The 25479-nt window shown below is 46.2% G+C and overlaps 1 protein-coding gene across 1 annotated transcript in view; it reads right to left on the reverse strand.

Moving 5' to 3' along the window:
- Positions 1 to 25479, reverse strand: part of NETO1 (neuropilin and tolloid like 1) — an 80080-nt gene that overhangs the window by 54452 nt on the left and 149 nt on the right. Inside the window, exons 2-4 of the mRNA XM_036245442.1 lie at positions 23576 to 23629; positions 23203 to 23340; positions 17134 to 17382 (exon numbers count right to left, since the gene is read on the reverse strand). Of these exons, the coding sequence (XP_036101335.1) occupies positions 17134 to 17382; positions 23203 to 23340; positions 23576 to 23629 (441 nt within the window). The remainder of the gene's footprint in view (positions 1 to 17133; positions 17383 to 23202; positions 23341 to 23575; positions 23630 to 25479) is intronic.

The raw sequence follows: 25479 nt of genomic DNA on the forward strand, positions 1-25479 counted from the left end.
TTTTCATAGAAAGGGCCACAGAGGAGGTGAGAACAAGAGTTTAGGGTCAGACCGCATCGGATTTTAATCGTTCTGCTGTAATTTGCAAAATGGGTGACCTTGGGCAAATTTCTAACTTTTTAAGCTCCTACTTTCTTGTGTGCTAATATAAAAACGGTTTAATGCTTCAACGGTTCACTAGGCTTATCTCTGTGGGTTTCAACCCAGTGGTCCCAGGGAAGAGTCTTACTTGACTTCCATCTACGGACTTTGGCTGACGGGGAATTTCCTTTCCCTGTCCTTGAAGGACAGAGGGTTCTGTTCCTTTTCAATTTCTGAGAAACTTCTGGTTATGATCATGACAACGCACTTTCGGGTATTTTGTTTGAAATCCAAGAGTTACACATCCTCAACACACCTGCCTCCCCCATCTCCACCCTGTCAGAGTCTCCATGGGACCCGTGGAGGGACAGGGGACACAGGTCTTCCTTCTTCCTAGTTCCCACGTCTGTCTCGTCTTTTGCAACCACCTGGTTGAAGATCAGGCTACAGGGTAAGAAGCACACTGTTGTGTAGCTGATGATATCTGTATTTATCCTTTGACTATTGATGAATCCCCACCGGGAGTGGCAGGCGTTTGAATAATGGTTCTCAGGCAAAGTTCCACGAGCACTTTCGACGCCTCTTCCCTGACCCATTCTCTTTGACTGACATCTTGAGACCATTCTTGGGACCACTGGGTTATCTCCTGGGTAGTTCATCTGGCTGGGAAGTGACCATTTGACCCACAGAAAACGTCATTGTTACCACAGCAAGATACGGGGGTGCGGGCTCTCCTGCCTTCTCCCACACCTTCCCCTTTCCTCACAGGCGGCTCCATCCAGACACCAACCCGGGAAACTGCAAGTAAGCGGTACCCCCACTCCTTGTGCCTCCGAACTCCAGGGCGCAGATGTCCCCAAAACTGTCTGGCCCCATGCTCCAGGGCATCTGCGTGGGAGCTGGTCCAAGCTCCATGCCGGCAGAAACCCCACTGTCTAAGACTGGTTTTCTAGAGAATCCCTAACCAGGATAAAGATGCTCCTATCCGAAGCCTTCGTGAAGTCTCAGTTTCTATTTAACAAGGGCTGTTGGGAAGATGAGGATGCTGTGGGGGGCAGGCTTCTCCCTTTCAGTTCAGTACGGGTCTACCTGACTGCTGATGTTAGAACTTAACGTTACTTTTACCTACTTTGCTCAACTGTAGCTGTTGTGACTAGATTGGCAGTCAAGGGGCAGAATTACATCCTGTCAGATTCACAGTGATGTTCCGTGCTCAGGGTTGCTGTGGGGATTAACGGCCATGATGCAGAAAGGACCTGAGCCCCTGTTGCTTATGGTCACTTTTCTACAGTTCCACAAAGCACTGACAACCTCATGACCTTTAACAAACTTAAGCCTCCACTATTATAATGTCAAGAGAAAATAAATCAAAGGAAGGATGCTTTTTTTTAAATTGAGAGCTATGCTAAGAATCGAAAATCAAGGAAATTTCTGCGGAGTGCACGCAGGTGAAGATTCCGACTCTCGTCTCCCGGTTTGAACAAAAAGAAACCACGTGGAACTCAGAGTTAGAAAGGGGGGGTGTAGCTCTGAGCCCCCAGGTATTAGTCACGTCAGTGCGCACAAGGCACTCTGCCCTGCCGTGGCCCATGGACTGAATGCCAGGCCTACCTCCCTGAAATGCAGAAGTTGACGAGCGAACCCCAAGACAATGGTATTTGGAGGTGCAGCCTTGGGGAGATGATTGGATCATGAGGGCAGAGCCCTCATGAATGGGACCCCTTATGAAGGAGACCCCAGAGAGCTGCCTTCGCCTCCCTCCGTGTGAGGGCACAGTGAGGGGATGCTGTCCGTGATCCAGGAAGGTGACCCTCGCCTGACACTGACCGTGCCAGAGCCTTGGCCTGCGACCACTCCTCCTCCAGAGCTGTGAGGAACAACGTCCACCTGCGAACAAGCCACTCGGTCTACGGCGTCGTGTTACCGCGACCCGGACAGACTGAGGCAGGCTCGAAGTTCGGAGACTCTTCTCTGCAACCAGGGAACAGGGAAAACAGCTCCGTTTCCTGGCGAAACACCAGTGAGCAGTGTTTGTATGGACTCGAGGTTTTAGTGGAACAGTGAGTGGCTCTACGGTCTTAGCCTGGGGTGCCACCAAGCTCCGTCAAGTCTAAGGAGAGGCCTAAGCGGGTGAAGGACTTGCCCAAGGTCACACGGCCAGCTCTGAATTCCAGCCCCATGGATCACAGTGTCCTGTGAGCGCCTTGAAGGTGAGACAGCTCTCCCTGCGGCACAGACCTGAGATGCCTTGAGGACGCCTACTTTCATTCCTTGTCACAAAACAGGACAGACTCTCCCTGAGGTATAGAGAGACCACGGAACTAGAAAGATATTGACATCAAAGAAATGAAAAAGGGGAAAAAGGCTAATTTTTTCCTGAGGCTCCGACATTCAAGCATAATTAAGAAAGGTATTATTAAGTTGTCTCTGATTCAGCCACAGCTCCTTGTATTTACTGGTGACTGTGTCTGTCTGTCCGCCCTCCTGGAGGACAGTGACATCCTTGGTCTGTGCGTCCCCCCGTCTACCCCACAGCAGGTGCTCGAAGCAGAGCACGGAGCCTGCGGGGAAAGAACTCCGCAAAGCGCTCGTGTTCCGAAGTCTCTCTCCCCAGTTATCCCACTGCCGAGAAGTGTAACCTTCGTATCTTATTCTTCTGAGACTAACAGGTTTTCCCGTTCTTGAGAGACATCGTTAACAACGCAGATTGCCCAGCGGGGGAGAGTGACGTTCCTCATCAGCTAAAGTCCTCCTCCGCAGAGACTGGTCTGGGGACCGTTCTCCAGCCAAGTCACTGGCTCAGAGTGACCCTCTGCATGAAAGAATTCTCGGGTGAGTGACGGAGATGGAGGAGGGCGGGAAGCAGGGCAGACGGGGCGGGAAGGTGCAAACATGAGGCCATTGGTGGGTCACACAGTCCCTTCCGCATCTGCCTACACCAACCTGCCTCTTAGTCCCACACACGCATTCTTGGTCTATCACCAACTGCGCCCCGTAGGCCGTCGTTGGACCCAGACTCAGAAGCCTTCATACATAAGGTCAGAGTGCTAATTCAAGGCACACAGACACCCCAACAGACAAATCTGTGGGTGCCCCTCAAGCATTTCCCATTTCAGAGATCGATCTTCCAATGGTCTGAGCAATGGGGGGAGAATTATTGAGAATGATTTATAAAGGTCTCAGAGTGTCTGTTAGTGGCCTAGAGAAATTTTCCACAAATATGCATTACATAACCCCATAAGAAGTTTGAGTGTGTTCCAACAGCAAACTCAGAGGTAAAGGGGAAAAAAAAAGAAAGCTTCTTAAAAATCACGGTCTGGCATTAAACCAATAATACAGATAGAAGATGTGGCTAATTTAAGTGTGAAGGAAGGTACTCCTCCTGGTAGGTCAGTGTTTGCTTTGGGGACTCAAGGTCGCATGGTTGACACTGGGTGGCATCACAGAAGCATAGTTCTGAGGAGCTCTGAAGACACCTAGAGCAGGTGCCCGGTGACTGCCTGAACAGGTGGGCACCAGGTGTGGGCAACCTGTCCTGGAGTGCCCACCAACCACATAGTCCCGGGCTCTGTACCAAGTATTTCCCAAAGGATGGAGCCCCTCCCTCACACCATGCATTTGGGGAACAGCTGTTGTTTGTCACGTAACTGACACAAGCTGGTCTCCAAGGGAATGGAGAGGGGGTTCGGGGGTGGGGGCTGGAGCCAGGTTCACAGAGGGGCTGACACAAGTTTGAGGTAAGGGAGAGGGAGAGACTATTTAGAGAGACAGCAAATACTTAAATAAAATATGTTGGGCCCTGGTCTGTTTGGCTCAGTGGTTAGAGCATCATCCCAGGGACCAATGAGTCCCAGGTTCGAGTCCAGTCTAGGACACGTACCTCGGTTGCAGCTTGTACCTGGCTCTAGTTGGGTTGTGAGGCACGGAGGCAACCAGTCGATGTAGCTCTATCACATCGATGTTTCTCTCTGTCTCCTTCTCTCTCTCCCTCCCTCCCTAACTCCCTCAGATACAGTCATCTGACGATAAATAGAAAAATATCCTCGGGTGATGAATAAAAATAAATAAATAAATAAGTTGGAAATTTGCTCTTTGATATTTGACCTAACTGCCCCATGCAGCTCCTACAGAACCTTCGGCACCCCCGCATCTGGATCAACGGCATCGCTGCTCGTTGGTGCGTTTGGTGTGAGATGCCATGGTTTCTGAGGTCAGTCCACACATGGGCCCAAACCAAGAGACAAGGCTGCAAAGGATTCTGGGGACCAGGCTACACACATTACCTCCTTTCATCCTTGCAAAACTGGATGGGACAGTTAACACGGCAAGCCCTTGGCAGAGCAGAAACCTAGATTTCGGAAAGGTCAAAGGTTGTGTTTTCATGAATAGCTGGACCAGTGCCCTAAAACTGCATCTTGAAGACCGGCTCGCCTTCCTTCCCGAACCCGTGTTCTCTCAGTCCGAGGTGTTCTCGGCCTTCTCACACCTACAGGCTTAGCTTCAGCTGGCTGCTCTGAGCCTGTGTTCATTTCAGGGTGACACGTGGCCCTCTCTCCTGTCACCACAACTAACACGAGGGGCCGTTCCACCTTGACGGTCATGGACAAGAACATGTGGTTAAGAGAAAAGGCGTTGAGATCCTTTGAAAGTTAATGAGAAGGTAGAGCTGAGTGACGCTGTTTTTTCTGCTCATGCAACGATTAAATAAAATGCATACAGCAAAGTTTCAGAGATGGGAGGGAAGCTATTTTCATTGTATTTACAAAGTTGCTCTAAGGTTGCAACTGTTTCTGAAATTAATTTTTTTAAAAGGCCACAAAAACATAAAGTAGTGTCTGTGGGGAGAAATATGCAAAAGGAAGGGCTGAAGTCCACTGTAATTTCAGCCTTGGAAACTGTCATTCACTTTTTTAACTGGTTGACAACAGACAGATTAAGTGAATTAATCATTTTTCTATGCAAATGCATATTACAATGTAGTTGAAAAACACAAATAGTTTATAGGTTTAAAATTGATTCATCAGTTATAAATTATAAGCAATTAAGCAATAATATCATTTTTTTGTTGTTTTTTAGAGAGAGAGGTAGAAAAATCAATGTAATAGAGAAACATCGATCGGCTGCCTCCTGCACACCCCCTCCTGGGGACTGAGCCCCCAACCTGGGCATGTGCCCTGATCTGGAATTGAACCAGGATCTCTCAGTCCATGGGGTGTTGTTCAACCCACTAAGCCACACCGGCCAGGCTATCATCATTAGTACTGATGACTAATATTGATGACTAATATGATGATGATGATGATAATGATGATGATGATACCAATGATGGAAGTAACATATTGTAATTGAGATCTTGAAAATCTAGGGGAAATTTTTCGCTTAATTGTGATGTGAAGGCAGATACAGCACTGTATGAAAGATGTTACAGAATTAAACTCTAGGATTGCTGAAAACATCTCAAAGCTCAACAATAAAATCACAAAGGGTGAAAAAAGCCTCCAAGCAAATCGGTAATTACTTGTTGGCCGCGGGGCATCAATACCTAAATACATATACTTCCTGTGTCTAAGTCTCAGCTTCGCTGGGAGATGACCTTGAGTACGGCATTTAAACAGTCTAAGTCTATTTTTTTTTAAATCCAAAGACAAGGTTGGCAATGATATAACCCATGGGTGAGCTGTAACATCAAATTAGACAATGCTTGCAAAGTGCTGAGAACAACGCCTGCCATGTAATAAGAGCTCAATAATTCATTGCTTTTAATGAGATGAGTATCTTATTATGAGACTGCAGAAAGCAGACACGCAGGAAACTCCGCAACAGCAGAGTCTGCATCTCCGTCATCGTCCCATTGCAGCGTGCAACGTGGAACTAGAACTCCTGGCGGTCACAATCCTTCGTGGGTGCGAGTGACCTATGGAATAATGAGTCAAAGACTGAGACATGACCTCAGGGAACATCACGTCACGTGTAAAGTAACGTCAGAATTTTGACTGTATCTCCATGTAGAAAAATTCATAATGCTAATGTGTCAAGTGCTGGTGTCACAAGGGAACCGGAACTCTAAGAGGTTAAGTAAATCTCTGTTGCCAAAAGTCATAACAGTGTTTCAAAGCCAGGAGGTGAATTTAGATAATCTGGCACTATGGCCCAGGTTTCACCATGTCTCAGGAAACTATGCAATTTTACACAAACACACACAACTGTGAAAAAACTATGGAAGTATGAGAAAAAAAATGGTTTATGCAGAGATTTAAAAAGCAAAAACTGGAGACCTACACAAATAGACCACAGCAATGGTCGGGCATGTTGCCAACAAGCTCTGAAGGGAACTGAGTTCCAGCACATTTCAAAGGGGGGCCTGAATTAAGCTCTCTGTGGTTGAATGTGTATTATAAATTATGTCCTCAAACGATTAGCAATTTTTTTTTCTCTGATGAAGAAAATACAGGTTACATTTTAGATAACGTGGGACCACTGAAGAACATTTCTAGAACGTGGGTACCTCACAGGCATAAAAGATATTTCATCCGCAGATAATGAGAAGGCCATGGGGAATCACATTCTCAGAACTAGTTTGCCTTAGGTTAACAGAAAGTGGGTACTCTGTGATCTAGAACAGAACATACACGTTATTGTTAGAAGAAAACAATGTATCTAAGTCAAGCTGGAGAGTAATAGTTCAGCACCATGAACTGAATGCCAACACGGACATTTCACGGGGGAAGCGAAATACCCTACTTATTCATATAATTGCTCCATTTCCCTTATATTCAGGGCGAATAGTTCAGATGGAAATGGTGCCTGGATTTTTTTCTAGAAAATGGGAGAGCGTAATGAACGATAAAAGAGACTGGCAGAGTCAATAGGTGCGAGGTAGAACCTGGAGATGCACAAGCTTGGAGAAGCAGTGAGTGACAGGTAGTGAGAAGCACACTGCTTGGGAGTAATCAAGGAATGAGGTATGTAGGCCCTGCACAGGTGGGTGAAAGGAGCTGGAAAGGAAACTCTGGCAGAGCAAGAATCCCAGAGGTTAAAGCATAGAATGGACAGAATGGAAATGATATAAAAGGTAAAACAGTTAAAAGAGAAATAAGCTTGGCTGTATATATTTTGAACGATCATTTTTAAAGGTTAGAATTGAGATGCAAATATTATTTCAAAATGAGGTAGGAGAGGATAACGGGAGAGATAAAATGGAGACTTGACTTGGGTGGTGAACACACAATACGACACACAGATGATGTATTATAGAACTGTACCCCGAAACCCACATGATTTGATTAACCAGTGTCACTCCCAATAAATACAACAAAAAAAGATGATTATTAAGAGAAAGTAATATTTACGTTTTAAAAAGCTAGAAATAATGTCCTTACCACTTAACCAATTATCTACACCAGCAGGTCTCTGCAAGGGTGATTCACTTGAAGCCGGTGGGAACCCTCCATGTCAGACCTCACTTATCATTGCCATGACAACCCTTTGCTAGTTCATCAGCACAGCGCTGACCATCCTACCAATTCTCCTCCGTCTGCCCACCCAGCCTGCTAAGGGAAATACATTCCTTTCCGACGGCACCGGCAAGCATAATAATCTGGGGATGTTTTAAGGTAGCACGGATTCCTCTCTGAATCACTTAGAGAAACTCCTGGGGGCTTTGAAGTGCAAATCTGAGACGCAAAGTGTCCAGGGACCAGACGATCTTCCGATTTGGGTTGTGATGGATAGGGAACAAAATAGAAGTGACATATTTATGGCTAACGTCTCCTCCTGCTTACACGGGTCAAGTTGAAGTCTTTGGTGGGTGCCTGCGCTGCTGATTGCGGAGAGTCCTGTGGTGTGACAGTCACTCTGCGATTCTCGTGGGAGCCTAGGCTGCGGGAGGCATCCTAAGGTGGTGAGGAAGGGATGTGCATGAGGCTGTGCCGAGGCAGAATTTCCAGCGAGTCAGCAGAGCTGCGGCGCGGTGGACGCCAGCCAACTGAGCCAGCAGAACGCAGCCGAGCTGTGGAAGTAGAGGCTCTGGGCGGACATGCTGTGAAGAGGCTTAAAAAGTGCCAGGTTCTACAAATAGCCATCATTGCCATCAACAAAACACCACCATCGCATGCCCCTCTCTGGAAAAATGGCAATTTGTTATTGTGTTGTGGTTGTAGACATATTTGGGCATAAAGATGGCATTCACATAAAACCAAAATTTATATGTATATATAATTATAGTTATAGAGAGAGAATATCAATGTATGTGTAGGAAAGTCCAGCTCAGAGGACCAGGTATCCTGCATTGGGATCAGAGGTGTTTTAAGTTCTGGATATTAAGTCTGAAGTGGGTCTGAGTTCAAATCAAGGTTTGTTAGGCTTTTGTTCCTATTCTTCAGGTTCTCAGTGAGAATCCATTTTTTATTTTTACTTTTAATCCTCACCAGAGGACATTTTTCCATATGTTGTTCAGATAGAGTGGGAAGGGGAGAGAGAGAGAGAGAGAAACATCGACGAAAAAGGACACATCGAGTGGCTGCCACCTGCACGGCCCAACCAGGGCCGGGGACAAACTGCAACCGAGGTACGTGCCCTTAGTGGGAACCGAACCCGGGTCTCTCTGGACCGCAGGCCAACACTCTAACCGCTGAGCCAAACCGGCCAGGGCGAGAATCCATCTCTTGCCTTTCCCAGCGTCTAGAAGCTTGCCACCTCCCTTGGCTCCTGGGACACCCTTCCATCCTCAAAGGCAACAGTGACCATAGGGGTAGTTCTCATAGTGCACCTTTCAGACACTGAGGTTCTACCTCCATCCTCCACATTAAAGGAGCCTTGTGGGACCACCAGGCCCACCCAGAACAACCTCCCTATCTTTGGGTCAGATGAACAGCCATCTTAATTCAACCCAGAGCCTTCATTCTCCTGTGCCACGTAACATAACGGACGCACAGGTTCCAGACGTTCAGACGAAGACATATGTACGGTCCATGATGCTTCCTACCACAGTTCATCCTGGGGCCACAGACAAGCCAGTCCCTCCCACACGCAAAATACATTCACTGCATTCAAGGTGTGCAGAAGTCTTCGCCCATCTCAGCATCGGCTCGAAGTCCGAATGCCGTCAGCTCAACAGGCCCACCTTGCAACATCAGCAGCATCTAAAGCAGGTGCGGACGAGCCTGGGTCTGATCTGTTCTGGAGCCCACGTTCCCTCCATCTGTGGACCTGTCTAACTTAAGAAACATCTTAGCTGCTCCAGAAACATGGTGGGCAGGCAGAGGATACATGGACAGACACTTCTGTGCAAAAAAAAAAAAAAAGGAGGAAATGAAAGAAAAAGTAAATGAACCTACCAGTCCCAAACAATGTTGCAACCAAATGGAAAATTCCACTTCCAGGCACCCAGACCTGTGTGTGTGCCTGCTACTGCCGCTGTAACAAATTACTAGGAGCTTAGTGGCTGTAAGGAATGCAGATTTTTGACCTTCTAGTTCTGGAGGTCAGACATCTGAAATGGGTCTCCCTGGGTGAAAATGCACGTGTTGGTAAGAATGTGTTCCTCTCTGGAGGCTCTCGACGAGAATTCCTTGCCTTTTCAAGTATCTGGAGGCCCCCACATTCCTTGTCTTGCAGGTCCTTCCTCCACCTTCAAAGCTAGAAATAGCCATTGGAGTCTTTCTTACATCACTTACTCTGACACTGGCTTTCTGCCTCTCTTCTACACACTGAAGGACTTTGGGGGTTACATTGGGCCCTCTTTGATAATCCAAATTCACCTCCCTGTGTTCAGGTCAGCTGATTGGCATCCTTAATCCAACCTACTGTCTTAAATTGCCACGTACCCTCATATATTCAAATTCCAGGACTTAGGTCACAGACATACTTTTCTACGTGTCTACAATGCCTGGATTCTCTTTTCTTCTAGTCTGGGACGTCATTGTAGGGAAGACAGGGTCTGTAGACACTATCTCTACGGTGTTAGCCTAGTAGATAAATAAATATGTGTTGAATAAATGTAAGCAGCAAATACACCCTCGTGGAAATAAAATTAACCTGCGCACTCCCTTGAAGAACAGTTACATGAGCTATACTGACGTAGCTACAAAGGTGTTCAAATTCTAAAACAGGAAAACGTTTCTGGTCAAGAAAATAACTGTGAGTGGTTCTCCTGAGAAGCCCTTGGTTTATTTTGCATGTATGTAAAACCACAATAAGCCTCAAATGATCTGTAAATTGTTAGGAAAGAAAATGTTTTTTAAACAAAATGAAAAGGCTAGATAACATTTTCTTAGGCAAAATACATAGGATGTTTACAGTTTGAAAAGCATACCTCTTGAATATACACGTTAAACATTAGAGTTTTCTAAAAAGAAAAAAAAAAGACCCACCAGGAAGCCGAGCACCTACGGAACCCCGAGGAAAACCAGGGAATGGGAACGGGGGTGGAGCGTGTGCACCGATTCTCTGCTTTGTTTCTTGAATATTCTCCTCGCTCAGATGACACAAGCTCTCCTTAGGACATCTGAGTCCAGGGCGGATGCTGGTGCTTTGATGTGGGGACCCTGTGACTGGGCGCAGAGGTGATGTGGTGATTGGCTGAGACACGGGCGTGACTGGTCCGTAAGACACCTGTGTGCAAATTAGTGGACAGGACCCGGGCCCGGTGCAGCACCCCAGGGGTTTTCCGCGTGAGAAAGGGCCAGCCCTTCTCTCCCCCCACTGAGGTCCCAGTGCACACGGAGATGCAGCAGCCCCGGAGAGGGGGTGGTGTCGGCGCCTGCAAGCAACTGGCATCACAAGAACAAGTCAGGGATGTGTGACACTGCGGGAGGTCTCAGAGGAGGACACGGTCATTCTCGGGGGTACAGCATGGGAGCCTCAGGCTTCAGGTCCCGAGACCCGGACGCACGGCTGACGGCCAGGCAGGCAGGGATCCGAGAAGCGTGGGCAGCGGACCGTGCTCCCCGGGAAGGCTCGGGTGGGTGGGAGGCAGAGTGGGTACGAAAGGGAGGGGAGATTCTCCTTGTGAATGGAGGGACGTTGCAGACAAATAAGAAGAGGTGCACTTTCAAATCCACACACCAGTGAATGGTGAAATGTAGGTGATATAGGAATATCCCTTAATTAAATTTCTTAATATAACTGCACTACCAGTGCTGCAACATGAGATGTGATTAAAGTCGTGCTCTCTACCCTTTACGGAGGGCGCAGCAGCCAGTGGTTACATAACGACGTAGCGTGCAGAGGCTCGACTCCACCCAGCGTGCGCGGACCGGCTACCCTCCCTCCACCTGAACCTTCTTCAAAATGCAAAGGTTGCCCGCGAGAGATGAACCAAAGACCTCCTCTGCCTATAGGCATGACCAACGGACACAGACAGCAGTTTGGGGAAAGCAGGAGGTAGGGAAAGAGGGGATTTGTGGGGGGAACAAAGAGGGACATCTCTAATACTTTAAACAATAGAGAAAATTGAAAAAAGTAAATAAATAACATGAAAAGGATGAAGGAGATGAACTCCAAGGGTCTCTCTCAGCCCTGAAGAAGACACACACCTACTGTGGAAATACAGCTGAGACTACGTGGTCTGGCCGCGGGCACGTCATCTTCTAAGCCCTGAGCCCAGCAGCGCCCCGCCAAGCAGACAGCAGCACACGGAGACATTTGTCCCCTCTGCAGGGCACGACAGGGCGAGGAAGACATTCTTTCTGCGCAGCCAACTTCTCATCTTCCTTCTCCTTCGCCACTGCTTTCAAGATCCTCTGCACAGATGGGAGCTAATCTTGGCATTTTCTCTCCCACTCTCCACATCGCTCCTGAACACCCACCTAGACCAACAGCAGTCTGTCTGTCTCTCTCTGTCTCTCTCTGCCCCCTCTCTCCCCCTCATTCCTCTTGAGTTTTCTGTTGGGTACATCGGATCCACCCAGTCACAGGCTGGGTGCGTAGAGTAGGCATAAATGAACTGCCCTCACGGGACACCTGATGGATGTTGACAAATGTGTCCCTCTGTGACTCTCAAACTTTTAACTTCGTTCCTTGAAAAATTTGTCTTAGAAAGACATGTGACTTTGCCACATACATTTCCTTTCATCAGCCTTTGCTGGACCTGAAATCTTTCCTTCTTTCATCTTTAGGGCAAAGTCAAAATGAATTATATATATATATATATATATATATATATATATATATATTCAGAGCATTTATTAAAATTCTCATTATCTAGACAAGGAAATGCAGAAACTTTCAGCATGGTTAATACACATGCATTTACACTTTAGATAAAAAAGGAACAGGATCACAATAAATAATTGAAATTGCACCAAATCCATGACAGTATTTTACCTAACTAATAGATTGGATTTAATATGCATAGAAATTTTTTAAAAAGACTCCATTTGAATCAGAGCACTGCAGTGTGTCTGCTCCGTGGCTTTGAAGTCAGTGGGCACGGAGTGGAGAGGAGGCCAGGAGCTGGGCGGAACGTCCCTAAAACGCTTTGAGCTCCTCAGATGAAAGGTGTTCTTTAAGTACAGAGGAGCATTCGAAATTCAACTTATTTAAAAACTCCACCCACTTCCATGCCGATACCTAACTCAGCCTCACCGATTCGGTGCTTTGAGGCATAACCCTTGCATGAAATTTCTCCAGTAGGGTGTGTACAACTCTCTTTCATGAAACTGGTCCGGAAAACATATCGTCAGCAGAGGAAGTGTGCATAAACTCCAGGCTCTGCCTGCACGTGGCAGGACATCTCTCCACTGGGGGTAGAAACCAAGGCCACCCAATGGTTGTTCCTAACGACACGGAAAGGGTTTCTCTCCCCAGGAGCGAGCAGCATCCTTCCTGCTGTTGAGCAAAGTCCTGCTAATACCACTAAACGAGGGGGACATCCTGCAGCATGTTTTCTCCGTAGTTTATATTTTCAACTGAAAAAAAAAAAATGACAGCATGGAGAAAGCTAGCTAGATGGGGACAGTTATTCTCTACTCAAAAGTTGTTTTTTGAGTAAAAAAAAAAAACAAATTGTGGAATATGGAAAAGTGATATTTTCCCTTCCAAAAATTCATTTAAAATGACCTACTATAGTCTTTTTTTTATTTTTAGATTTTTTTAATCCTAAATAATTTTATTTACACAAGTAAAGCCAAACATATGGAATCTTTTTTCAGAAATTCAAGCATTACCGATGCTGCTGATAAATTTCCCCCCTTTCTCGATCTTAGTCCCTTCAAAGGCCCCCCATTTCCAATGACTCCTGCCCAGGGTCAGCGCTGTGGCACATTTGGTGAATAGTGTTCTAGTCGTATTAAAGTACTTTTATCACACATATTTTCTCATCATTCATGTTTATATAATAAACTTGGTTTAAGCCTTTTTCTCTCAGTTGTCTGAAGATGAGAAAACAAGAAATAGCATTCTATTACTGTGAGCACTTTTATATGCTTTCTCATTAAATTATCTGTGGGTTATCAAATTTCCCAACATGTGACTTTCCACATTTTCAGCGATTCTGCACTCCTGTCTCTTCCCGGGAGAGGGAGGGTGAACGGCTGGGCGACCTCACGGGAAGCAGAGAACTTGTCCCTGCAGTTCTCATCTGGGACCTCTGCGGGCCCTGGGCCCTCAGTCCTTCCCTGAGCCTCACGCTGGTCCTTCAGGTCTGCAGACCCAGGATCTACTGGCTGACTTCTGACCATTGCTCGATCCCACTACCCGCCAGGGATCCCAAGCGACTCGGCATGGCACTGTGCACCTGGCTGATGACAGTACCCCCAAAGCACAGTTCCGGGAACAGGTGAGGAGTCGTGGGAATGAGTCAGGAGATGCAGGAGAAGCCCCTGGAAGAGGGTTGCCATGGCACCCTCTCTGGCTCCTCCCTCCCACCCTCCCCATCCAGTTGGTTACTTCCCGTTGAAGCAACCGCGGAGACAGGGATGGAAGGGTTTTTTTTAAAGTTGAGTAGAGAAGAAAGTCAAGGAGACTCTCATTGACTTTATGAAGTTATTTAGAATCAGAAACAAGTTTTGCGATAAGCGCTGACCCAACTCTGTCCTAGTCAGGGAGGATGGGAGCTGAGGACTGGGCAGGGAGCTGACCCATGCGGTTTGAGACCCAGAGCACCACTGAAAAAACGACCCAAGGGAGGGACATGCGTCCGGCATGGTGGCAGGATGCTACTGAACACGCCTGTCGTCTGAGCTTCGACACTTGGATTCTACACGCACCACCAGCCTTCCGATGATAATGTGTGTTCCCGTGTGTGTGTGTTCATGAGAAAACCTGAGCTATGTGCTTCTAAGAATTCCTACTGAAAATGTGTGCCTGTTTATATGTGTGTGTGTATGTATATGTACGTGTATAAGTGCATACGTGTCTCCTCTGTTTGGTTAACATGATTCTTTCCTATGGATGGCACCTCGGCAGCATGCTCACTCCAGGTGTCTGACACTGTAAGATTAGGGTCAGATGCAGACTGTGATAAATTCACAGAAATAATAAGACCACCTGGCCTTCCCATGGCTATTTCTACTTTGACGTTTTTGATGACTGCCACAGAGGTAACTGTAACCCCCACGTGGAGGCCTAGACCCATTTAAACAAACTTCACAAGAAAAGGTGACATTGTGCAGATATTAGTTTTGAATACCTGCCCTCAAAATCCGGGCAGGAGCTGCTCTAATTGACAAGGTCAAGGACATGTTCTCTTAATTGTCTATCCCGAGCCTCCTTGGCTCTTAAAGAACCTGGTCAAACTAATGAAAGTAAGAGCCACCAATAGCTGAGACCTCACAGGAAGTGAATAAATACACCCATATGCGTTGGTTGACAACCAGTCTGCCTTCAACCAATCCTACGAGCTGCTGAGTATTATCCCGACTTTACAAATAAAAATACTGCGGCACAGAATGTTGAGGGTTGTTCTCGAAGTTCACAGCAAGCAATAAACGAGAAGGCCGGACTCGAGGCCAGGTCTGTTCCCAGCCTGACCGCCAGGCCTCCAATCCCTCCCACCTGGGTGCCCTGCTGGGCCAGCGATGGGTACCACTGACATCAGGAAGTCCACTTGAGCCTCTGTTCCCCTTCCCTGGGCTGTTGCCCCAAATCCGCACCTCCAGCCTACCCCAGGTAAAAATTAAGCCAGGTAAACTGACCCTGCCTGACTCCCTGTTCCCTCCAGCTGTCTCCACCACCGCCCATCCCTGCCCCGCCCTCTTCCCTTAAGCAGCTGGCTCCCGGGAAGGCCTCTCCTTGGCGTGAGCTGGAGACGCTGTGCCATCAGACAAGGGCCTGACACCCTAGAACATCACCTTCCACCCTCGTGGGGCTCTACAAACCTCCTTCTGATGGCCCCACTCTCCCGTCCTGTGCCCAGTGTCCCCTTCCCTGCCCAGGAGTGAAAACCAAGGCGTCCGTCAACCCGTCACTCGCCCTTAGTTTTACAGAATCGCCTCCTCGTGTTTCCTCGGATCCCGTCGTCCCTGGTCATGAAATCCCCTTCTCTAGGTGAAGTGAGGAGCGGCTGAAGTGACAAGGAGAGGAAGACACCGCCCAGGGACACGTGCTGGTCCCGCCTCGGGAGGGGGACGAGCTCACCCTTCACGTAGTCTCCGGGAGGGCCAGAGAGGTCGGCGCATTGCTTCTGTTGATGAACTATGTCAGCTGACGCTCCCTTCTTTATGGGACCACGAGTTAAAATCCTGGACATTATTCCCGTGACCGCCAATCTCAGGATGGGGAGACGACGTGTAAAAGCCCTGACCACAGCCTGGGCCACTACCGTTAGGCCCTGGTTACACTCAGAACAGCACTTAAGACAAACTGTATCTTTTTGTTTATAACTCTAGCGCGCAGAACGTCCTCCGAATCTTCACACCTTTTCGAGATATTGTCAAATGAGTTTGAGAGCTACGCGTTAACTACGCATGACTTCTGTAAATGATCAAATATTAGCGAAGCATTATTAAAGCCACGATCTCCTCGTGATCTTCTGAAAAGATTCCTAATGTTTAAGGTGAATATACAGGGTACAGGTAACATCTGACTCATTTAACACGAAGCATGTTATCACAGTGAAAGTCACTGCTCATTTTATATTATTTTATAAATTTTAGAGCTTAAACTGAGCATCCTAGCCCTGCCCTGATGTTACCTTTGTAACACAGAAGAGAAACATCCACACATTTTACACAGATTCCAATTTCATCTAGCGCCCATTATAACCTAAGTAAAACAATATGTGCAAATGGAAAAAAAATATGCAATTATATATAAATTATGTACTTTATGTAATTTGATTTACTTTCCCATTTAAAAAAAAAGGACATCTGTTCATCAAATCTCAAATTGCGTTAGCCTGACACGCTTGCGGTTTTAAAATGCGATAACTAATTTTTCCCCTACTAAATGATAAGGCATCGTGACGTGAGCCAGTGAACATCACAGACTGTTTTAACACGAGCAGGTTAAGAGAGAATTGACATAGAACCACAATTACATAATTACGGATAATGACTGCCAGGCCTTGCGAATGGATGTCTGGTTGCTGTGGGTCTCAGTTTTCCTCTCATTGCCCCTCTTAGAGATTTTCATTTCCATAAAGAAATTAGACTGCTTTATACTAAAATCCATTTGCTTTAAAAATTATAATTTTCAGAACAAATGAATTTTTTATTCAAAGTCTCCAAAGATCATTTTGATGGATCCATTTTACAGTGCTACAATTGCCTTTTCAAGTTTATTGGGATTTAATGTATAATTAGTTTCTTTATTACAGGCTGTCTCTGAAATTACTCATTTCAGCCGAATGGAAGTCCACTTAATGAACCACGTTGCCGAGGGCCATCCAGACCCCTGGGTCACTGCTCTTTACTCTCGTGTAGGCTTAAGGAAAACTTATTTCCCTTTCAGAATTTGTGAAATGAAAGAGAGAGCATTACCGGTTTGATTTTAAAGAAAATTGGAAAATTCTTTGAAAAAATATGAAGTTGTCTTACCAATGTCCTTGTACTAGGAAGATATTAAACTAAGGAAGAAAAAGACATAAGGAAAATAAAACACGAACTTACTTACCAGGCGTGAAATTGTATCGAGCTGAAAACCCCACAGATTCCAGCTCCCCATCGGCAAAAAATTTAATCCACAGAAATCTTCCACTGGATTTTATCGTAGGTGGATTCTGTTGTCCACAAAAACGTCCGATTATTGGAGAAAACCCAAAAGGTCCATCGCGAACTTCAATATGATCAAATTTGCACTCCCAAGACGGTTCAATAGAGTACTTCTCGTCAAAGTGAAGTTCAATGCACTGTCTTGGGGCCGCTGAAAAATAGAGAAATCATGTCTAGAAAGCCCTTCTGAAATCTTTAATTAGATTTTTCTGATTCTCGTTCAGATTTTATCTGCGCGTCTATCAAACTGTGAGCATGAGACACTTGGAAACACAAAGCAAGTAGGTTGCCACTTAGCTCTGGAAGGAACAATGTTTCCATAAGAAAGAAGGGCTGATCCTCAGACATCGCACAAAATAGCATCCTGATAGAAAACGACCATTTCGATGTCTAACAGAGAACTGGAAAAAAAAAAAAATCACAGTATTTTTGTGAAAGGCAGTTAGCGCAGGTTTAGAAAGCAGAGAGGCGTTTTTCGGCCTCATTCCCGGTGTTTTCCACGCGAGCCCGTTTTAAGGTCAGAGACCCCTTGAGGATGGAGCAGCGGGGAGGTAAGCAGCTGCTCACGTAGCCCTGCCGGATGGCCCCGCTCACCAGCACGCGCGTACAACGCAACGAAGAGCGGTTTTCTCTGAACACATAGCTCATCACGTCACTCCCAGGTTCGGACTTGCTCCGCAGCCCTCCTCACTCCCCACGTAGGTCCTGAAGGTCCCCTACGGCTCACACCTGCAGGGGCCCCTCCCTCTGCCTGCAGCCCCAGCTAGTGTCACCGCAGCCAGGTCATCTTTCCTGAACCAACACGCTCTTTCAGGCTTAAGTGTGTTTTCCCGCTTCTTTGAGTAGCTAATACTGTGAACTCCTGTTTCCACAGGCAACTCTCACTTAGAAGAAACCTCTCTGAGTCTACTCACTACAGAGGCTGTCTCTATTCACCTTTTTGCAGCCCCCAGCATGGCACTTTGTCAGCGATCATTGCTCAAAGGGTCTGCATTGGGCGCGTCGTGCGTGAGCTGGGCATCTTCCTACGTGTGTTCACAGCTCTCTACGGCCTGTGAGGGGCCTTCCAGCGCAGCTCCAGACCCCTCCGTGCGGGTGCGTCTGCTAGTGACGTCCACACGGCTCCCCATGCAGGCGGTCAGGACTGCCACAGCCGGACACACCCGGACTGCCAGAACAGCTGTTGAAATAGCTACCCACATTTTTCTTAGTCTATAAACAACTGTTGACTTCAGTCATCTGAGCGCTTCTCAGCTACGTGGCCCTCTTCAGGGACCAGCCGCCTCCAGACACGTGGAAGCTAAGCGCTGGCTCAGCGGGGCTGGCCCTCACGTGGTCAGCGATCTTCCCGAACGATGCTGGGCACAGCGTGCTGGGGCCTAGGTGTGGCTGCCCGTCACCTCGGACGGCTTCAGAATGAAAGCTTTGCACGCATGGATGTCAGCAATGGGCGTATGCTTGAGATACAGGCAAACTGGAAATTAGAGACTTATAAAACCAAAATGTAATCTTTCCAAAGGTAAAATCGAAGCTCAACTGGTTACAGGTCAATGCATGTTGAAAGACTATTTTATGGATGTTTTATAGTCTCTCAAAATGTTTCTGACTCTCTGGACATTGAAAAGAGATGTGTGCTACCCTTATAAGTAAAATCAGGACTACTTCTATCTACCACTAAGGTGTATCGCAAAGGTCAATAAATACAGTATCTACCATAACAACAGGTGTGAGGACATATCTGTAATTTTTCTAAATCTGAAAATTGGAAAATACCCTAAGAAATTACCTGGAAAACCATGCGCACCCCCCCCCCCCCGAGGTCTAATAACAAAAAGGCAAATGCTTAAGAAACTGGACCTATATATGTATTAGCATCAAAGTACCATGTGTATGTGTCATTTTCCTACAGAACATGTCTGTTATCTCCTCCTTGATAAGTCAGTATCAATTTTATGAGGAAACAAACTGTCAGCATATAAAGTTTATTTTTTTTTTAGAAATAAATAATGTATGCTTAGGGAAAGTTAATTTAGCTAAAACTCTATCAATCAACATAAATCCATCTATTTTCCCTATTAGGACATACAAGGTCATCTAAGAGAATCCATTTATTTTCACCTTTATTTTCACCGTTACTTAAGGTCTGCCCAATGTGGATGAACCAACCTCGCAATGTTCCTTCAGGAAATGTACTATCACACGGCATGGGGTAGACCATGCAGACAATGAACTGGTAGACAACTCATTTTCTTTAGTCCAGAATATTGAAGTTAACTATGTACACTCACATTTAAAATTCCACTCAGTGAACTTTAGAAGGTAGTAAAATAACTCTTTAAAACTAAGTACGTCATACAGTTTTCGTGGCAGATGGAAGGTGAGTGATGATGGTACATGCTCACCATCTGGAGCTCTCTAGATCCAACTCCGACTCTCCTTGGTCTTCCCCCAAGTCTCTCCAGTCACAGATGCCTTTCCCTGTAGCACTTTTATAAGCCATCCTTGATCCAAAACAGCTTCCTCTCCAAGAGGCCTTACCCTCTTGGAGAATCTTCGGACACGCTGAGGACTCCGAGAACTTTCACCTGAAGACTGCTCGTGTACACGGAACCCTGCCTTCCATGTGAGGGAGCATTAGGACGTAAAAGGGATCCTCCCTTCTGTGACTCCTCCCCCTGTGCTGATCCCGACTTATCTTCTTACCTTAAGAAACTTGACCAACTCTTTGGCCCTTTTGGTCTCGTATGTGAAATCCATCTTTTCCTACAGAATAGGCAGTCCTTCACAGAATTAAACATGACAATTGGCCCCATTAAAAAAAGGGAAGACAGCCCAGCCACTGTGGCTCAGTGGTTGAGTGTCAACCCAGGCCCCAAGAGGTTGCCAGTTTGATTCCTAGTCAGGGCACATGCCCACTGTGGGTCAAATCCCCAGTGGGGGGCATGCAGGAGGCGGCCGATCGATATTCTCTTTCATCGATGTTTCTATCTCTCCCTTTCTCTCTCTCTCTAAATCAATTTTTAAAAAATTAAAAAGAAGAGGAGACAAAGGAAAACAACAAAGGGTATTTCCATGGTGGGTCCTTCAATATCCCCAAGTGCTCCAGCCACTGGGACATGGCTCCCCCCAATGTGTCAGTGAGAGCACACATCCTGAAATGATGAACAGATTCTTAACTGCCTCACACAGCAGACGCATTTGCTTTGAACTGACTTTTCTTGTGATGTAGAAGCTACAGGCTGTCCCCTGCTCCTTGAGACTTTGTCCACTCAGCTGCTGCGATCATTTACCTGACTCTCCAGTCCATTCCTCTGGCTTTTCCTTCCCTTCCCTCTGACCATCCCTTACACCTCGTTTTCCAAAATGTCTATGTCTTCTTTCCTCTCTCTCTCTAGACCAGTGGTGTGGGTGCCGCTGTCATTGCGAAGGAGAGCCACCATAGTATAATGATGCCTGTGGCTCAACATTTCTGGGGACGGACCTAGGCGTCTGTATTTTTTAAAGAGTTGAAAAACAGTGCTCCAAGTACTCTTTCTGGATAATTTTATTCATTACCCTCAACAACAGTCTATCTTAAACCGCAATCTCTACATTTATGTCTTATAAATATATATATTTTCATCCCAGAACCCTCCACTGAGTTAAAGATCCATATATCCAATCTCTTTACAAGACATTTTAAGAACACCAAAATTGAACACATTACTTTTTCTTTAAACCCCCTTCCTCTACCCATATCCCTTGTCTGACACAACTCCATCTAACAAGTCACCAAGCCAAAAACGTGAGAATCGCACAAGGGTCCCCCAAGCTCTCATTCCCACGGCCAGTCACTCGGGGTTCAGTTCCCTAAACACCACTCATCCCTCCCTTTCATCACCAGCATCATTTCTGTCGTTCATATTTACTGCTGTTCATATTTCCTCCGTCTTCCACAGTAAGACTCAACTAGCATGCTTTTCCCTTAGCCACCTCATCGAAGTGTCACCTTCTCATTTCTCTAAATCATTTCAGCAGTGCCCCTCGTCTGTCGCTCACACCTTCCCGGGGACACACGTGTAGTTCCCAGTTCTCTGAGACGCTACCTCCTGAGCCTCCTGGCTGATTCCTGGGCTCACCCTCTGCGGAAGCCGACGACCTGCTGTGGGTGCGGAGCACACCTGACCTCCACTTCCGCACGTGCTCTTTATTCCAGAGAGAACAACATCACCTCCTACATGTCCTTCAACAATGAGCGTGAGCATCTCCTCCTCTTCCTGGTAGCCTGCTCCCCCTCCCCCGTCGCACACACTGTGCTAGTTTGGGGACTTTGCACTGTTTCTTGAAAGAGGTCGAGCCCCCAGGCCATAGGGTGACTCCCACAGGGCATCATGTCTGTGTGGTTCAGCGTTCTCGAAACTGTACCTGGATGGGTGGCTGTTTCTTGGTAGTTATTTCAATAAGTATTTGCTAAATAAACTTACGAATAAAAAATGACTAGTATGAAGTACTTCAAATAGTCTATAGAAGTATGATTTATAGTCACAGAAGGTCTGGTTACTCACTTTAAGCTTTGTCCTTCCTGTCACTAGGAATGAATGCAAATATGTACCTGATATTAAAATCAAATGTTAGCAATGCTTTTTCATTCCAAATTATAATGAACATAAAAGCACATTAACATGCAAGGATTTGCTTCTGAATTAATTTTTTTAAGTGAGAGAACCAGTTAATGCTATTATTTTTAATAATTTCAAAGTTTAAAATACTGTTGCTTCAAAACACAAGTTTTGTGAATTTCAACCTCTGTTTCCTTATCTGTAAAACAGGCCAAAAAAATTACCTACTTCTTATGACTAAATGTTTTCATCTGTGTTAAGTCATTTGAAGTTCCTAACCTATACTTATATAGTAGATATGTAATATTAACTTAATGAAAATAATAAATTTTAACCCAGAATTTGCATGTTTCCTCCTCCTTTTCTGTCAACCATAAGAGGAAGCTACCACGCCAGACCTGTTCTCAGCTGACTCCTCCTTGTTGAGAAGCGCACCTCTGCTAAAAGTTCAAGCTCAAGTACAACACGGAGAGACAAAAGGTCCTGGTCCCCAAATTGCGAAAAGCAAAGGAGTCATTTCCAAACAGAAATTCTTGAAATCAGTTACACATGAAGACTTTTTCTTCAAAAGATCAATCAAATGAGCCTGTCCCTTATTAATAAGGAAATGCTGAGCATACACATCTTTTCCTTAAGGTAGCTCTGTCTGTCTGTCTGTCTGCGGCAGGTTGGGAAGGAGGTTGCTGGTTCTGGATTGTTAGTTACGAACACATATTAAAACCTATCACAGATCAAATGTTCATCTATGAACATTTAAATCATACTTAATGGGGAGGTGCCTGCAAGGGTAGTGGGAAGGAAATGTCTGAAGGGCACTGAGTCTCTATTCAGCACTGTCTGTCCTTCCAGCCGGGAAAATGATGCAAAGAGGCACGACAGTTTGGGACCCCGACTTTGGCGTTCAGGTACGACGAAGTCGCCTGCTAGCACAGACAGGCAACTGCTGTTCAGGCTGATGTTTGGAAAACGGGGTGAGAGATTTATTTCTGACATGCATATGTGTTTTGTGCTTCATATTAGCAAAGAGAAAACTAACAAACATACAGGTTATTGTCGTGCTTGTTAAACCAGGAAAACACTAGTTTCCAAAACTGTGACACATTAGATAACATTAGGCCAACTGTGCGTCCATTCTATTCATTTAGCATTCCACATCAATGAAATCAACTGCCAAATAAACTAGGTTGCTGACGTGTTTGTAATTCTCAGAATGCACTTGTTCTTAACCCACTATTAATAATGTCAGTTATTAGCTTAATCCCACATTTTACAGTCACTTGGCCCACTGAGAGATATCTGTGTGCAGATCCAGAGCCCATCTGTGCGTCTCTGTGCACACTGTCCGTCCACAGCCCGGAGGTCCCTGTCCTCACCTTCTATGATGTAGATGCATTCTCGGTCAGGGGGGTACTTGCTGGGATAGTTGGGAGAGGTAAAGACACCTCCCTGTGCATGTTTTGTCCAAGTGCCACACTGCACTGACTTCTGTGTTTCTGAGGTGGTTTGCTTCTCTGTAAAAAAAATGTTTTAAAAGAGCCATCATCCAATTTTCTATAGAACTAAAAATAGAGGACATTTTTATAATATCCATTAGTAAATTAATTTCTAAATGTTGCCTTAGTCAAAACCAATCAATTATACACACTAACACATGTTCAGATATTCTGCAATATTAAGAATATGGGGGAGATGGGGAAATAGGAGTAATTAGAGGTCTCCCTCCCTCAGTTTTCCAAAGAAACACACCTGTTCCTTTCTTGGTGGCCCCAGACAAATGGAGGATGATTAAACTTGCTACAACTGAAACAGAAAAAAAAAAAAAAATTAGAAAGAGATAATATTCACATGCAACCAAATGATCAAGAACTCTAACACCATAACACAATTTAACGATAAACTATCAAAGCAGGTTCATTTTATTATCATCAACTGTCCCAAGTTGACTCAGAACTTGCACCCATTGCTTCAAAATGCACAAATCAGAAAAACTCAGGGATCTCTTCAAAAAGTAGTGCCAGTTACGAATGGGTGAGACCCAAACTCCTCAGGCAAATGCCTGCCTCGCGGCCAAAGGCAATGTTATCAATGATCTACCAGTGTCACATCACAGCAGGATCTGAGACCCACAGTGCTTCAGGCTGCCCTTCGAGTGGGGCTGTGAGCATCTCCACGGGGAGAGAACTTGGCAGCAGGTGAAAGAAGGTGAAAAGGAGAAGCAACAGACCGCAGGGCTGAGGCTAACCCACCGGCAATGCTGTTGTGTTTTAGAAAATCAACACAGCAAATCCTGTGGTGGGAGGGGCAGGGGGACAGGGGCAGACAAATGACAGTGGATTGGAAGCATTAAGCAGGATTATAAAAATGCTCCTTATGAAAAGGTACTGTACTACCAAGTAGCCCTGTCCTCAGCATGTGCTAAGCTATCACCCTCATCTCTTCTAGCCTTAACTGGTTTATTAGTCAGTATTTCCCAGAGACAGGTTATTAATTTGACAGCGGTGACTACTACAAGCATGTCATTGAGTCCGGGTTTCGGTCTCAGGGAGACTCCGACCTGTCTCTTCACAACGACCATTGGAACCTGAACTTTCTGTTTACTCCTAACATTCTTGATTCACTCAGCACTAAAATGTGTGAAAGCAATCGACTCTTCATAACGCCCGATTCTTCCTCTTCTACTTTATTTTTTTATTTCGTTGCCCAATTATCTAAAAGCTGCAGATACCTTCCATTAGGCATATACTCATGTTTCCATTTCAAATGAATTTCAGGAAGGGAGGGTATACTCCACAGTGACTGCCCGAGGCAAGCTCACTATGGGAGCTTGTAAATGTGAGCTTCAGGATTATTCCAAGAAAAAAGTACCTGGGCCTTGGTGTTAGTGTCTGAGACCTGCACCATTATATGACTTTGTGCTGTAGCCTGGTCATCTGTTTTAAGAACAAGACATTAGCCACTGTTGCCATGTGTGTTGAAATAGAACACAACCTTATTTTAACTCTGTCCACACACAAGCACCCAGGTACGCAGCGTCAAAACCAGGACCTCTGTTGGTGTTCCGTCTGCTGTGTGTCCCCTGCCCCAGCGGGGTCAGCACCCTGAAACAGGTACTATTGGTAACATGTTGGCAAAACCGGCCTTTCAACTCTGTGGCGGGGGATTAACTCTCTCCAATCCTTGCGTTACAATGTGACATTTTCACCACACGTTTCTCACACTGCTTTTTACTTGATGACATTAGCTTTTATTTCCAGTTTCTCTCCTATGACTGCAGGCATACCCCACGCTCCCGAAGCCACACTAGTGGTCTACTGGCCGGCGAGTTGAGGGGTCCCCTCCCTCTCCCCCCGCTCCAGAGCTGAGTTCAGGTGTGCCCTAAACTACGTCCGGGAGTGTGGGCCGGCTGAGCCCCTGGAGCCGGAGGAGGAATATTCCCCACCATCCGGCGAGCTGTCTGCAGCTCGGTCTCTCCTCTCCGCCTGCGCCCGCCCTCCGGCCCACTCCCAGCCCCGCCGCACGTGCGCACCCTCCCACTACCAGCCACCCTGGCCCCCGGGAGGGTCCTGCGCACCGAAAGGCTGCCCCCGGCCAGTGCCCAGATCCAGCTGCGTCTGCCCGCGCTGCCCCCACGCCCCGTGCTATTTGCTGCA

The sequence above is a fragment of the Molossus molossus genome, unplaced genomic scaffold (assembly GCF_014108415.1).
Source record: "Molossus molossus isolate mMolMol1 unplaced genomic scaffold, mMolMol1.p scaffold_m16_p_6, whole genome shotgun sequence".
In the NCBI taxonomy this organism is placed as follows: Eukaryota; Metazoa; Chordata; class Mammalia; order Chiroptera; family Molossidae; genus Molossus; species Molossus molossus.